This window comes from Pristis pectinata, chromosome 23 (genome assembly GCF_009764475.1).
Source record: "Pristis pectinata isolate sPriPec2 chromosome 23, sPriPec2.1.pri, whole genome shotgun sequence".
Classification (NCBI taxonomy): domain Eukaryota; kingdom Metazoa; phylum Chordata; class Chondrichthyes; order Rhinopristiformes; family Pristidae; genus Pristis; species Pristis pectinata.
This window is the reverse complement of record NC_067427.1, coordinates 6,006,812-6,023,993: the sequence shown is the minus strand read 5'-3', so window position 1 is coordinate 6,023,993 and position 17,182 is coordinate 6,006,812. Positions and strand designations below refer to the sequence as shown.

At 40.6% G+C, this 17,182-nt stretch overlaps 1 protein-coding gene across 5 annotated transcripts in view; it reads left to right on the top strand.

Moving 5' to 3' along the window:
- mapkap1 (MAPK associated protein 1) overlaps positions 1-12,313 on the top strand; it is a 197,556-nt gene extending 185,243 nt beyond the window's left edge. For all 5 annotated transcript variants that reach the window (XM_052037365.1, XM_052037363.1, XM_052037364.1 and 2 more), the window contains 2 exons: positions 1,460-1,557; positions 11,210-12,313. In XM_052037365.1, the coding sequence (XP_051893325.1) occupies positions 1,460-1,557; positions 11,210-11,332 (221 nt within the window). In that variant the 3' untranslated portion in view covers positions 11,333-12,313. The remainder of the gene's footprint in view (positions 1-1,459; positions 1,558-11,209) is intronic.
- Positions 12,314-17,182: the final 4,869 nt, after the last annotated feature.

Here is a 17,182-nt window from a genome sequence, read left to right as displayed (position 1 = left end):
ACTTGAGTAGTAAAATTCAAGAAAAATTTCATTTATTAATTGGACTTCTCAAATTTTACTGTTACCATGTTGTCCTGAAGAGCAATGTGTATTGGGATAATTAAATAATAATATCTAATCAGGGTGATGTGGAGATTTCCCATATTAAGAGAAACTAATTTGATTCCTGTGGAGGAATTGGACTTTAAATTGTTTGAATAAATGAAGATGCTGTTTTCTATTTCACATGTTCTTTAGTTACCTAAAGGCAAGTTAATGCTAGTCTCTCATTCTGGTTTTGTTAGAGACTTTTGATCCAACGATGAATCCTGCTCATCTTTTCTCAGTAACTCCTTTCTGATGTGTGTGCATTTCTTAATCATCAGCTTATTCTATTTAAATTTGGTGCAACTGCTCTGTGTTGTTTGCCAAGTGATGGATACATCCTACATCAGAAAACCAAGTTCTATAGATATCAACAATCTGTAGTGTATGCAAAACAGTTGAAGCACAAATGGGAAGCCCTCATTGCTCAATGGACCTTGGCCATTCAACTCTGGAAGACGTCAGGGTACCCCAGTTTACCAAGCTCTGCCATCATTGTACAAGATATGGCATCATATGGCTGAAAATGCTTCAGGATTTTCTCTCTTCTCTATTGTCTCCTTCATTACTTTTGTATTGATGTATTGCAGTGGTGCTGCTCTTACCACTTCCAATTGTAAATCCATAAAGCTACAGTGGTATAGACAATGAAAGCTGTAATGTTGGCCTTGCAATACTGAATTTTGAAGTTCTGATAATTTTTAGTAAGATGAATCTAAAAATCCTTGATGCCCTGTAATTTAATGCTTTTGCTGTACTAAATTATATCATAAAAGGTTATTGGAATAGTGGTGGGCATTGAATTAAACATATATTAAAATATTTGACTCTGCATCAAAAGACAAAATTAAAAAGATTTCATTTTCTAATGCATGTTAACATAACCTCTCCAGAACTACAGCATTAAGAAAGGTCATATAGCAGATTATTAACATATTACATCAGTCTGAAGCAGTAAATCTGTATAAATCCACCTCAAATGTTAAATCTTTTCCTCCTGTAACATGAGCAGCAAGCAGAATCTGGTTTCTTTTTATCCCTCCTTCCTTCCTCACCAACCGCAGCACCCAACCACCTCCCCCCAAGAAGAATAGAAACGAATTGACAGAGGACCTAACTAACCAAATGATTGATTTTGCACTTTGTCCATTGTGATGGGATGGGGAATCAAATTATATTAAAAAGGGTTCTGTTGCCTTTGTGGTGAGTTTTGCCTGAATGATGTTGAAATGACATGCGGAGCCTGTCGCCATCATGCAATTTCCTTCTGTTCTGCTGATGGGACATTAATATCGCCATCTGTTTCTTTGTCAAGCTGCATCCGTAGTAAAACTCTGTTCATCTGTTTGACTCCTGTCCTTTGTTTGCCTTGCAGGCCATGCAATATTCAAGCTCACATATCTAAGCAATCATGACCACAAGCATCTCTACTTTGAAGCAGACACCAACACAGTCAATGAAATTGTGCTGAAGGTTAGTAGCAGAGCAGGTATTTTGCTGAGGAAAAGCTGGTGACTGATGACAGTGTGGCAATAAATTCTGTACACTTCTGTTGTAATGTAGTTTGACTGTAATGAGTTCAAACATGATTTGTAACTTGCTAGAGGTATGGAGCATCATCGCTGCATTTCAACAGTAAAAGTAATTCCACTTTATCTTAATAAGTGTTTCAATTTGCATCTTATGGAAATAGCAGCATTTCACCAGTGAGAGTGAGTTATAGCAGTGCTTTCATAAGTGATCTTTGCATGTGTGATGCATTGTTTTGAACTGCATGAACTGTCCCGTGACTGTGTGAATGGAGACCTTGTGTTAGAGAGTTAAGTATGTTTCCTTTGCTGTAGAACTCCATCCATGCTGGCAGTTGCATTGAGCTTCTTTTACAAAATATGTCAGCCTCCAGATTTATTGCTTAAACAGCGCGATGAGTCTCTGTAGACCAGGAATTTTGCTGATAGGAATTTTGTGTCCAGGACACGTGTGCAAAGACCTGGCATGAAGTGCTTGAAAAAGGAAAAACTGATAGCATTCCTTTTATTAAGCCATCTGCATTAAGATTAAAATCCATAGCAACAGATCCATGCAATGTATCCGTTCACTTTCAGCTGCCTGCTTTGACATTAAACTGGAATTAAATGAAATTAGCTGAATAAACCGGGCTGGGACGGTAACTACTGAGAATTTTTAAGTGTTATCGTCACAGTGAGGATGCAAGTGTTGAATCTGATGTAACTTGATGGGAAAGTAATTTTGCAGTAACAAAGTTTCTGTTCAAAAGAACGTTTTCTAGTTATTAATGACAGTAAAATTCAGTAAGCTACATGAAACCAGTTCATTGGAAGCAGGCAAATTTAAAAGCAGCTTCATTTACCCTATGATCAATGATATATTTTACACACTGATTTAGGGAGGAGTAATTAAATTTGTTTTACTCATTGTTTTTATACAAAACAACGTATTTCACATCAGTAAATTATGTCAGTGTTACTGACAGAAGAACATCACTATCGACCACCATCATGCTCGTTACGACTTTGATCTTTATTTACTTGTCTTTTTCTTTATTTTTCAATATTTTGGGTGACTACACAGTTTATATTAAATACTTGCTGGAGTTTATAGATTCTGTAAGGCATTCCAATTGCAATTAAAATGTTAATGATAGTGTTTCATTGAAGTGCTTTAACATATTAAAATTAAAATCTGTTGTAAAAGCATTAGCATCAAAACAGATGTAACACAGTTCAAATTGCAGTTAAGTTCAATGGGTATTTCATTTTAATGGCAAAAACCTACAATTGAATAGAAAGAGAAGGAATCAAAGATAATGAACATGTTTTGTGCACCTAATTCTTCAGTAACCTCAAACAATTTTCAGCCTGGTTTAGGGGGAAAGCTCGAGCTCCTAAATGCTTCTCTTGATAATTTTGTGATGCAAACTCTTGACATTGAATTTCCTTTCCCCCATTGGCACACTATCTTTAAAATTCTCTAGAAATAAAATTTTGTTCTTTTACTGTGGCAGTAACGTGTGTGGCTTGTGTATGAAGAGAATCGGGATTGAAACCATCCACATCTGACCATAGCATTGTCTTAACTGCTGGGAGTCAGTTTTTAACTTTCATCACTGAAGATTAATTTGACTAAATATAGGAACCATTTTGTTAGATGTCTAATATTAAATGAGCTATTGAAGTAAGAAGTAAAAACAGAAAATGCTGGAAGCATTCAGCAGGTCAGGCAGCATCTGTGGAGAGAGAAACAGATAACATTTCAGGCTGAAAGCCCTTCAGAACTGGGAAAGAGGGAAAACAAGGTGGTATCAAACTGCTAAGAAGTCGGGAGAGGGATGGATAGGACAAGGGGAACACCTCTGATAGGGTGAGGCCAGGGTCACTGTGGGCATGGTTATAGGGGTCATTCGGTTAATGGGGCAGTTAGTGAGAGAACATGAACAAAAGCTATGAAGGCCATTTGAGAATGAGGGTACAAACTGAGTAACATAAAAGTTGCAGGACAGACCCAGGCTGTGCTGATGGAGAAAGGAAACACTGAACCAATATTACAGATTAGTGACTTGCAACGGAAATGTTCAGTACTGAAGCAGACGGAGAAAGTGAGTTAGTTGTGGAATTCAATATTGAGACTGGAAGCTGCAATATCAGGTTCTACAACTTGAGGTAACTTTCTTTCACTGCCTGTATCAGAACAGGCCGGGTCACCCATCGGTGATACTGGCTCAGTTTCTTGCTCAACAGCTGGGCATGTCACATGACCCAGCGTTTTTGCAGCTTTTACATTCCTTTGACTGTATTCTCACTCTCTAACTGCCCTCATATAAAAACTTTCATGACCAAAGGACCGTGTTCTCTCTCCCAAACTGCCTCCGTCGACCATTAGGCCTTGTTTACAACTTAACCCCATGGCAACCCTGGCCTCACCCCTATCAGCAATACTTCCTTTGTCTTTTCAATTCCCCCCAACCTCTGTGCAACTTGTCACTAACTTGTTTTCTCTCCTTCCCAGTCTGGCGAAGGGTCATCAACCTGAAACATTAACCTTGTTTCTCTCTCCACAGAATGCTGCTTAAATGTTACTGTTCCTGCTCTACCACCACCTCTTGCACCTCATTGCAGATACCAACTATTCTGTGTGTGAAAAATGTTTGCATTCTTACCTCACAATTAAGTACAGCCTTAAGTGAAAACGAGATTCATTGGCTGCACAAGGGATTAAAGAATTACTTGAAAGTTCAGGACTAACATGAATGCTGGCTGTTAGATGAAAGTATATTTATAGGCTTAATTGTTGTAATGAAGGGGCATATCAAGATTAATGTAATTAATACAAGCTCTCAAATTATTTGTATTCAGATGTGTCGAAAATGGCTAAAATTCATTACCAAAAATTTTTGGTTTTGAAACCAAGATCATAGACAATAGCAATAGAGCTATTTTAAATCAAATGTATTGGTCAAAATTACAGCCAGGCAAAGATGTTGCACTGGGGATGGAAAAGAGAGATGCTAGTTATGGACTGGACTGGGAGTTTATAATTGAATCATCCAGACCAAACCTGATCTAATGCCGCTTCTCTGCAAAGATAAGTTAACCTATGTCTACATGGTTCACTGCCACAAGCCCAAGACAGTTTTAGCGGTGTGACAACAACTAATAGAACTCGTATCCTAGATCAGGAATATCACCCACGTGCATAAATTCTTTGCAATTTCAGACTGTAGCTTGTTTTGTTGGTGATTAAGTGACTAATGTTATATTGCTGCCTCCAAGAGGTTCAACACCAGGGTCTAAATCTCAGCATACAGTGCAGGGAGTAGCAACAGAGGCACAAGAGACTGCAAGTGCTGGAATATGGAGCAAAAAAAAACAAACTGCTGGAGGAACTGGAAACATCGACTATCCCTCTGCCTCCACAGATGTTGCCTGAGCTGTTGAGATCTTCCAGCAGTTCATTTTTGCTCCAGAGAGTATTAACGTTTGTTAACTTTTGCAGGGAAGGAGAATGAGGAAAAGGGAGACCCATTCATGGGAGAATTCAGGTGGTTGGAAATTTCAACAAAGTGAAACTGCTCAAAGATTGCTAGCTATGGCTGTTCAAAATTAGAGTTGGGAAACCATAGAGCTGTAAACCATCTGTCAGTCTGAAAGAAGAAATTGTTGTTTTTGCTTCTGTCTCTATTTGGAGGCCTCTTCAAGCTACAATCTAAGGCTCAGAAGTCCTCCTTCCCACTGTAACCGGTCAATGCCTCTTGGCATTGTATGTGTCATGACTAATTCATTGATTGGGAAATACCTAATACTTCACACTCATTTTAATCAAGTGTGTGTAACTTTAATGCTTTATTTTCCCACTCTGGAACCTGTCCCAGTGCTACTATGTAAATGTTTTGTTTTAGTGCTTCACAAGCTGGCAAACTTGCTGTTGTTCCCTTCCATGGCCTGCACCTTGTCCAAGCTCAGCATTTCCTAAGATGATCCTGCTTCAATCAGTTAACTACTGTGTGGGGAATTGCACGTACACAGTCTTGTCTCACTGTTCTTAGTTCAACTTGGCAATAAACCAGGCATCCTAGTAAGTAATCTTGCTAATCTGACAATAAGAATACTTGGATGTCTCTGCAATGCTTCAGTCCTGATCCGTTGTGTTGAATAGTGATCAAATTGCTCACTTCCTATTAATATCTTGCAAAAACAAGCAGAAGAAAAACATCCAAGATAACCTTTGTTTCTCCCCCTCTGGTGAGGGAAGACACTATTGTCCACATCTTGCCACTGCTCAGTTGTCTTAATCCATGATTGATAACATTGACTTGTATCCTCCATGTGGGGTCAGTTAGTTGTGCTGAACTGTTAGTTTACTAGACTAGCCTAAATAGTCTTGAGACAGAGTTCAGATCCCACCATGAAAGCTGGGGACATGAAATTCAGTCATATTAAATAAATAAAATGGCCAAGTAAGCATTTCAATTTTTCTTCAGCTTCAAGGGATACCCTGCAATGTTTGTGAGAGCAAAAGAGGCTGACAAGTTTGCGAAAATCATCAGTCAGAGAAGCCAGTTTGATTCAGCAAATATATCAAGAAGTGGTTGAGTGCACAAGATACAGCCAAGCTTGACTACAACTTGGTTGTGGTGATAAAGGTTTGAAATTTTCCATGGGAAACTTCTGGTGTGTACCTGTCAGTGGAAATTTGTCCAGTTATCTCCTGTCCACAAAATGCAGGGCACATCCAGTATCTAACAACCTACTCTCAATTATCGGCAAAATATTGGAGGGAGTTGTCAGCAGTGTTATCAAGCAGCATTTATTCATCGATAACTCATTAATCAATGCTTATGCTGGGATCTGCTGGGATCATTTGATTCCAGTTCTCATTAAGCCTTGGTCCAGTGATGCAAGTGACTGTCCTTGACATCAAAGCAGCTTTTACCAGAATGTGGTATGAAAGAGCCCTACTTAAAGCTGAAGTCAGTTGGAAAGTGGTCAGACTGGTCAGACCCACAGATAGCAAAGAGGAAGATGTTTCTAATTATTGGAGCTCGGTTTTCTTTACCCCAGGACATTGTTGTAGGAGTTCCTCAGAATAGTGCTCCAAGCTCAAATGTTTTGTGCTGCTTCATCTATGACCTTCTCTCCATCTTAAAAGTCAAAGTGTCGATGTTCACTAAGGATTGCATCCATCACAACTCGGGTAATGAACGTGTCCTTGCCGACATGCAGCTGTAAACTGGTCACTGTTCAGGCTTGGGCTGAGAACCGAAAAGCAATGTTTGTGTTATACAAGTGCCGGGCAATGACTAATCCAACTCAAGAGCCTGAACGCTTCATCTGGATGTGCAATGTCAATACTGTCGTTGAACCTGCTGTATTCATAGCATGACTCAGAACTAAACTGGCAAGCCACATAACTATCAAGGCTGGAAGCATAGGTCAGGGTCTGGGCATCCTGCAGTATGTGAATTGTATCCTGCCACCCCAAAATCTTGCCAAATCTAGGGTGTGATGCATTGCTATTCAATAGCCTGGATGAGTCCAGTTCCAACAGCACCTGAGGCATTTGGTCCTAACCAAGACAAAGCAACCTGCATGTTCAGCACTCGATCCTCCACCTTAAATTACTCTCTCCTCCACCTGTGCATGGTTTGGGGGATGGGTGGTGCTCACTATCACCTCACCTTCAGGCAGACTGTCGAGATGCTGTCATCATATTGAGTGATTTCAGCCACCAGTTCAATCCTGCCAGATCTCAGCTCAGTACATTACTCCACCAAAGAACTGTATTATGATACCAACACAATTCTGCACATCCTCGAAAGGTTGAAGCTTCCTTCATGTATTGTTAACATTATTTTGCTTGTTTAAGACTTGTAATTAAGCTGCTTAAAATTTATATGGCAATCAAGCCAATTAGAAAGTAGCAACACAAAATTATTTGGACCATTTTTCTAATTCTCAAATTGCCATCTAAGTGCTAAACTGCTGTACTTCCCATGTAGATTAAAACTAGCTGAATTTCAGTTTTTAAAAATGCAAGTGTGAATGGCATTTATACATTTAGAAATATTACACATTAATGCCAAAGAAAAACCAACATTGTCATGTTTCTTGCACTATAAACTCTGCAACATATTAAGATACAATATTCAGACAGTAAGCATCACTCAGTGAGTTCAAGTAGAGGAAATATTTTCTCAACCAGTGGCACAATTGAAGCCATCTTCTACATGAATACATTAAAGATAACAGGACCCAAGAGAGAAAGTCATGTTACTTGTGACCGAGCATTTCAGTAATTCAAAAAGTTGCATCCTTGCTGAACAATCAGAAAGCTTCACAAGTACCAATTTAATCAGTGGTGCTGAGGGGAAGGAAAGTGAAGTGACTGGCATAAAGGAGTGTGAAATGTTTCTGCTAGTGTAACGGTTAGCATAACACTATTACAGTGCCACTGACCCGGGTTCAATTCCAGCCGCTGTCTGTAAGGAGTTTGTATGTTCTCCCCGTGTCTGCGTGGGTTTCCTCCGGGTGCTCCGGTTTCCTCCCACATTCCAAAGACGTTCAGGTTAGGAAGTTGTGGGCATGCTATTGTTGGCGCCGGAAGCGTGGTGACACTTGCGGGCTGCCCCCAGAACACTCTACGCAAAGATGCATTTTGCTATGTTTTGATGTACATGTAACTAATAAAGATATCATCTTATGGTCAACCTAAATATTGCAGGTAAAGTTTCACTTGTACTCTTCCATACATTGCTGCAGTAATTCAGAACAATAAAGTGCCAAGAACACATTTGAGGTAATTTAATATCATACCTGACTTTGTGTTCTTAAAATGTTAACTGCTCTATTTGCAGGTTTACCAAGCAAGCTATCATCACACAAAGGAATGTCCTAAACATAGTGCAAATGTGCTCATTAATGGAGCACCCACACAAGAAAGGGAGCTTTCAGCAGTCTGAGCTTAGACAATGCTGATTATTTCCCACCAGTGTGGTTAACTAGTTTACCTCCTGTGCCAGACATTTTGGCTCCCTCAAAACACTGTGTAAACTTTTGCCAGTGCATACCAGTCCAAACATTGCAAGAGCAGCACAAATGAAGTGCTGGAGGAACTCAGCAGGTCAGGCAGCATCTACTGGAGGGAAATGAACAGTCGACGTTTTGAGCCAAGCCCTTTCATCAGTCTCGATGAAGGGTCTCGGCTCAAAACGTCGGCTGTTCATTTCCCTCCACAGATGCTGTCTGACCTGCTGAGTTCCTCCAGCATTTTGTGTGTGTGTTGTTCCAGATTTTCCAGCGTCTGCAGTCACTCTTGTGTAACCATTGCAAGAGACATATTTGTTGAGTAGGTGGGTTCTCGAAGAAAGGGCATTTGAAGTCCATGTCTATCTCGTGGCAGGTGCAACTCCCTGTTTGTTTCTGTGGAAGCTGCAGATTATGTAAATTGTCCCAAAGAAGGGTCATCTTGTTCAGCAGCCATGTTCAGTGGATAACCTGGCTGCTCTTCACTTCTCCTGTGTTTCATCGTTGCCCTTCTCAGGTTTCAGGAGAGGCTCAAAGTCATCCATCTGAAGTATCCTTTTGACTGACATCCTATACACTTGCAGAAGCTTTAATGCAGGTACAGGTGGGGTACTCAATGTGACATTAATAAGCTCATTAAAAAATACATGGTGAACAGTGGTTATGTACGCTGGCATTTATTTATTTATAAAAACATTTAATAAATATTTCTGTGTCAGACAGATTTTACCTTCCTCAGCACAGAGTTGGAAACAGAGTTCGGGGAGGAGCAGGCTGTGATCTATGGTTCTGTTGGTCCAGTGGACCTATTTCTACTTTAAGTTTTGCCATCCTTTTTCTACACAAAGGAAGTCCTGCACACTGTAGAATGTTATTGCTGTGTGGGCTTTCTTTGAAGTCATGTCCCTGGCTTGAGGTGACCACCATGGCAGACATGGGAAAATGGCACCCTGCAGAAATTCTTGGCTTGTCTCAGTATAAGATGGCTGGCTCGAACAACTGGTAACGTACAACTGTCTGAAGTATCTTAAAACCTTACCATCTGCTCGTGGCCCCCATCTTGTTCTTATATTTTTCATCACCATTTTACTTTCATGATCATTGATTTTCCTGAGCCCAGCAGTCATTGTGTGTGTTACATCAGGGACGTGTCCAATTGACTCAAACATTAGCAAGTTAACTGTCTCAATCACTCTTGCTAGTCCAGACTAAGGTTTTATTAGCCATGAAAAAAATATTCAAAATCATTTGAAGCTATCAGCTTTAAAATTTAACGACTATGAAGACCCAGCAGTACATAAAACTGTTCAGGTTTTAAGCTGCCAAATCTTTTCAGTGAACCAACTGATGCTAAGCCAAAGGGCTTTTTGCATTTTGATTTTTACATTAACCTTCCATTAAAAATTATCACGGCTATCATCACAAAGTATCGTGGCCAATAAATTAGCATTTTATGAGACATGTAAAACAAGTATTTACGATTTGCTAATGTGACTGTCTTTCATGCTGAACCAGCTTCTGTGTCAATTTTATTCACTGCTCTCCACCTTTTTAGGTCTCTTCATGGGATTAGCCTCAAGGCTGTTATATATTCACTCCTAAACTTACGGCGCTGGCATTTTGTTCTATACTGGGAAGGAACTCACATGAAGTGGGTAACCTTTTTAATTGAGACACATTGTAAAAAAAAATCATTTCCACACTCAATCATTTTGATTCAAAGTTGAACCTGAGTTCTGTAGCTTCACTCATATCTAAATTAGTTCATGGCCATGTGCTAAAGGTTAACCAATTCTTTAACACAGAAGAGTGAGATGGGAATTAAACATACAAGTCTTGGCAAATCAGCAAAACTTCATTGATTGAAGTGTATTTTTTTTTGGAGGGTTACATTTTATTAAAAATTTCAACAAACGGACCAAATTTACCACCAAATGTTGAGGTAAAAGTGCAGCCCTGTTGTAACCAAACTACTGTTCATCAAATGCTTTTCAGAACAGCTTGAGGTGATCCAAGTTGTGCGTTCTAATAGGGCCGTGGCTGATCGTAACTGACTGACCGCTATTAGTTGAGCAAAGATCAGTTTTTAAACATGGATGAGCTGTCAGCCTCTGCTTGGTAGTGTAGCGATTAGCGTAACCCTTTTACAGCGCCAGCAGCCTGGGTTTAATTCTGGCCACTGCCTGTAAGGAGCTTGTACGTTCTCCCCGTGACTGCATGGGGTTTCCTCCAGGTGCTCCAAAGACGTACGGGTTAGGAAGTTGTGGGCTTGCTGTGTTGGCGCTGGAAGCGTAGTGACACTTGCGGGCTGCCCCAGAGCAGTCTACACAAAAAGATGCATTTCACTGTGTGTTTCGATGTACATGTGACTATTAAGGATATCTTAAAATAAACTCAGAATCTCCTAATGTCAGGAGCTGAGATCCAAATCTGTGATCATTCTTGAAAATTTGTTGGCCTGTCGTAGTTATAGAGAAAGGCAGCACAGAAGTGAGTCCATGCCAACTAAACAGTTGTTACTGATTTTCTGCCATCTTCAACAACTGCCAAAATAATGACACCTGTGTTTTTCTGTTTGTTGCTAGATAAACTACATTTTGGAATCCAGAGCAAGTTCGGCACGAGCAGACTACCAGGCTCAAAAACAACGAAAACTTAGCAGAAGAACAAGCTTCAGTTTTCAGAAGGACAAAAAATCAGGACAGTAGCAGCAGCATCGACATTAGTTGTCTAGACAATTCTGCTGAGAGAGAGAGAGAGAGAAGGTCCCCACCCCACAGTATTACAGGTGGGAGATAGGACCATGAAGTTGTAACTGTCCAGGCTGCCAAGAACAGAGCACAGCAAAAGAAACTGATTAAACTTGGAGACATTTAGATCTCTTGCTACTCGTGTGTTCAAAGGATCCTTAGCTTCCTGTTTGGGATGCAGGCTTTGCTCCAAGATTCTTCCTCTTGACAAGCAGCCATATCAGAGAAAAAAATGCAGGTGGCTCAATTTGGTTCCCTGTGCTTTGATTCATGGGGAGAGTCCACCTATATAATCACCTAAGGATTATGGATACAATAAATTGCACTGTCTGACAAGCAACTTCACACAGGTGTTGTAGCTTGTCACTTGATCAAAGATGAAAGTTAATCATGTTGGGACAAAACCATGAAATTTCCTTTTCTGATTCTTTTAAAAATACAATTACTGGATAAGTAGTTTAACAGTTTTTTCTTAACAGCTGAATAATACATTTTTTAATGACCTCTGGAAGAAATAAACATTAGTTTTTACTGTGACCTGTAAATGTTCCTGCATTGTACCTGCTAACTATAATATAATGACAAAGCACTGTGTAAGAAATAGCTGGTATTATTTCAGTCTGTCATTTCAGGACAGTATGGGAATGTATAATATGTTTAAAACATTTTCTTTCTGGCAAAAATGTATAAAAAAAAATCTGCAGTTTCCAAAAACTGATAGCTTTAGTTGAAATATTCTTTATCAACAAGTTTGCACCATAAATTTAAAGCAAGCTCATATTTACAGGATCCTCCATGAACAACTGCTGATTCAGACAGTTTTACTTTCCATTTGTAGTGTTCTGGCCTCTCATTCAGTCCACAAACTGAAGATTTTTCCACATCAGCCATTTCCCTGGAATAGTTTAATAAATTCAACCACTGTAAACATCTCTGCAGCATTCAGTGACCACTTAAACAAAATGAGTTAAAAGCTTGGATTCTCAAATGAATTGTGCAAACTTCCTTTGGATCATCTCACAGGTATCGAGTTCATATTGGTGAGATTGAAGTCTGCTGTCTGATTCCTGCCTTAGTACCAAAATACCCACTCCTCCGGTAAACTAGTGTCATCAACCTGTGGGTGTACAACTGAGTTATGTGTTGAGCTGTGATTCATTTCCATGATCTTGCCAGGTCCTTCCTCCACTCCTCTGGGTGCTTACGTTGGCCTTTATCATCACTTCTGGAATCAGTTCACAGGTTCTTCCTTAGGGGGAAAAAAAGCTACTTCTCAAACTTTGCTCTATGTTTAAGAAAACCAAGTAACTGCACATACTGGAAATCTAAAACACAAACGCTCAACAGGTTGGGCAGCATTTGTGGAGGGAGAAACGAGTAACATTTCTGGTCTGGGACTCTGACAGAATTGGGGAAGAGAAAAATATGCCAGATCTCTTTCCCAGTTCTCATGGAGGGTGTCACCTGAAATGCTAATTGTTTCTCCTTCCACAGATGCTGCCTGACCTGCTGAGTGTTTCCAGCATTTTCTGTTTCTGTTTGCTCTGTGTATCTGATCCTGGGCAGGAGTATGGTCCTCTAACTTCTGTGGTCTGCTGCCTCCCTCCCAGCAAATTTAGAATTATGTCCTAATCTCTCTGGATCTTCAGTCTGCTTTCATTTACTCCCTTTTAGCTCCATATGTTCCTTGCACTCGTACACTTCTGACCTTCCTGCTGCCCTGTACCTGGTTATCTTTTACCATCAGCCAAGTCGGCCTGCACATTCTACACGTTCCTCCTCTCCTACACCCGTGGGTGTGGTGGCATTGTGGTCGTCAAGGTGGACCATTGTTCCAGAAGCACAAGGTCAAGCCCACCACAGCGGCTGGAGAGTGTGAATTCTTGTCACCGATGGTCTTCAGGCAGGGGACCCTACCATCCTAATGCAAACTCCAGACACTACTAGTGCAGTTGGTTCTCGGCTTTTCAAGGGTCAATAAGGGGTTGGAAGCACTGATGTGAGTGAATAAAGAACCTGCCCACTTCCACAAAAACCTACTGTACCTGGATTTGCTCCCTCCCTGCCCACTGCTACCTTTGCCTCTGGTTAAGATCTCTGCTGCTCATCTACCTTTCTCTATTTTGGGGGGAGTGGGGTATGGTTTAATTTTGCCAATGTGAAGCACTTCAAGAATGGACACAGTTACTGCTATTGAAAACATCTGGACACCCAAGGCCCACGCCAAGACTCTTGATTATATTTTTGGAGAGATGTGAAGATTTGTAAATTGCCTGTACATAATTTTCCTACTGCGCTACTGTGCAAATTTCCTTTCCCTAGTTTTTACTTTCCATGGTATGTTGCTTCCACTTTAGGCCAGAGTACAGGAGATATTTAAGAATCCGAGGGGCAACTTTTTAACTCGGGGTGGTCAGTATATGGAATGGGCTACCAGAGGAAGTGGTTGAGGCAGGTACATCAACAACGTTTAGTAGACACAGACTGGTACATGGACAGGAAAGGTTTAGAGGGATATGGGCCAAGCATGGACAAATAGGACAAGCTTAGATGGGAATCTTGGAGTGGACCAGTTAGGCTGAAGAGTCTGTTTCTGTGCTGCGTGACACAAAATGTTTGAAATACTCAGCAGGTCATTTCTGCATCTGGATAGAGAAACAGTTGATATATCAGTTTGGAGTCTTTTTGTCAGAACTGCGAAGGAGACAAGAAGCTGGTTAAATAGATAGGGTAGACAGAATCTTTTCCCCAGGGTAGAAATGTCAATCACCATAGGACGTGCTTTTAAGGTTAGAGTGGGGGACGGAGGGGAAGTTTAATGGCGACGTGAGGGGCAAGTTTTTTTACGTGGTGCCTGGAATGAGTTACCAGGGTTAGTACTGGAAGCAGATAGTTTGGAGGAGTTTGAGGCTTTCAGATAGACACATGCATATGAAGGGAATGGAGGAATATGGATATGGACATTTAGTATAAATTGGCGTCAAGATTGGCACAACATAGTGGGCCGAATGGCCTGTCCAGTGCTGTACTGTTCTATGTTTAAATTGTTCTATAACAGTGAGTAAACGTGAATTGATACGGCAAGTATGTTGTTCCAAAAGCAAGTAACATATCAAGCCACAATATTTACATAGACATTTCTTTTAAAACTGAAATTTAAAAGTTTCTTTTAATCTGACTTATGACCTCATTCATTCTGGAACAAATCACAGAATAAGGATTCCCAGTTATACAGGGGTGAAGTTCAAGAAGAGACGGCTTAATCACTGAAATGAAGAGCATTGAACCCCACAAAACAAGTGCCCTTTCTTGTTTCTACTGGAACAGATCATTGGAGCACTAATGGTTTGAGTCACAGCTTAGCCGTGACTGAGTTAGCACCAGGCTTTGCCTTCCACAAGATAAATTATTTTTGTACTGATTCTCAGGATGACAAGAGTTGCCGACAACCCAGGGAATGGGGTTAAAGGAGCCTCGTGCCATTTTCTTTGTACTGTCACTATGTCTCTTCGTGAACAACGATAAAACCTGGGGCCATATATGGCAGAGCCCGAAAATCCCCGAAAGCATGTGGATTATGAGAGAATCCTACACTTTCATCTACCTTTTCATATTCTGATTCTACAAATGGTAATTGGTTCATTATCGTCACATGTACTGAGATACAGTGAAATGACCATTGGATTTGAGCTCTACGCATTATCAATGCAACGCACTGTATTGCAAGACCAACTACGTAACCGGGAGTGCCCTCAATAAATTATGACTCATCTGCATAACAAAACTGCAAAAGCTTTTATACTGTCTTTAAATTTTTTTATTGCTGTAGAAGTTCTGATCGTTTTACTTTTTGTTCTGTCTTTTCCCCATCACCCTGCTCCAGCTTTCTTCCACCTCAGCAGGATAATCCTTCAAGGATGATCATAAACCTGAATTTTAAAGAAAAACATTTTCCAGATCGACCTTTAGAAACAACTTCCTTCAGAGTTTCCTTTTTGAATTTTGCCACAGTGAAATGTGGACCAGTTCCAGTTATAAAAAGGTAAACTTGGTATATGCATCGTAGAAAGCTAAACTGTTCCATAAATATGTCAATCTGCGGCACTGATACAATTTGTACTTTTATGGATTTTTAAAGCTACGATTGCAGTAAAATCTGGCATACTTTTCCTCAATCATGTACTTCCCAGCATGCTGATAAACACCTTAATGGGCAAAATTGAAGTATTTTGCAATATGTCAACATAATTTCAGTTTTGCTTACAAACATAGCTAAAAGATGGATTTAAATATTTTACTGAAGATCTGTTAGTAAATTGCTTTTAAGAAAAATGCAATATAAATTCTTTTTATGGGGCATTATTGTTTTAAAGGGCTATAAAAGCCAATTTACTAACCCCATTTCTTGCTGCATTCTTTTTTCCCTATGTGCTAATTCTCATTTAATAATAAATGTTACATTAGCAATATTAGTTGAAGTAGATTTAAGAAGTAAGCAGTAAGATTGATGAAGCACAGGTTTGTTTTCTCTTGCTCAGGCTCAGTAGAATACAACAAATAGGTACAGCCCTCGAGTCTGCTCCATAACTTAGTTCCATTCTCATTGTTGGTTTTGCCTCCTGTGCCCTTTCTAATCTCCATAACCCTCGATTCCCCTGAAGTCCAAATATCTTCCCATCTCAGCTTTGAACACACTCAGTCTCAGCAACCACAACTCTAAGCTTTGCAGTCTTCTGAGAAGAAGTTCCTCCTTGGAATCTTAAGTGCCCAATCCTTTATCCTGAAATTATGCCCCTTAATTCCAGACTCCCTCGACCAGGGGAACTCCTCCCCCACAGCATCAACATTTGAATCCCACATTTTTCAATGAGACCACTTCTTGTTTGTATTAACTCCAGAGGCTGTAAACCCTGTACCCTGCAACCCTTCCTTATGAAACAACTCCTTCATCCCAGGAATATTCCAGTGACTCTTTGCACTGCTACCTCAAAGGGAAGTATGTCCCTCAGTTAAGGAGATCAAGGCTGTGTCCAGTACCGAGGGTGGTCTCAGTGGCAAGACTTGTTTATTCACGGTCTTATTGGTAGGTTTTAATGTGCATCTTAAAGCCCTTATCTCCCTGTAACTTGGCACACATTCCCACTAACTCCACCCTGGCCACCCACAAACACCAGGCATCAACTAGTGCCATCCCTGTGGGAGAAAAATGTAATGTTACCACTTAAAACTAACAGCCCATGATTTATTTACTTAACTACAAAGAATGCTGTCATTTGGGATTTGGCAACTTCCAACGCTGTCTTGTGGCAACACCCCTGCTTCCCACTCTCCTGGGACACTGGGAGCCCCCCAACCCCCTGGGACTGGGACACTGGGAGCCCCCCCCCCCCCCCCCGGGACTGGATCACTGAATTTAAGTTTTAAAAAGTTTCTTTTTACCTGACCTATGAGCTCATCATTCTGGAATGAATTCACAGAACAAGGATTCCCATTTTCCAGGGACAAAGTGCAACTCGGCATCAATTTTCCCAAGGTCAACATGGAGTAGAAAATGTTTCTGAGCTGCCCCTGGTCAGTGTGTAGTAGAAGATGCTCCTAAATCATCCCAGCCTGTGTTTGGTCTCAGATGTCCCTGAAATGCCCGGGCGCAGGGGTGGTGGTGGTGGGGAGTGGATAACAGTGACCAAAACTACATGTATTCAACAATTTTGAAAAGGTTCCATGAACCAATCCTGTTCAGGACCTGTTGGAAATAGAGGGTTTCTGTCGGGTACCAGTAGGTTCCACCCATGCACAAGAGGAAAGGAA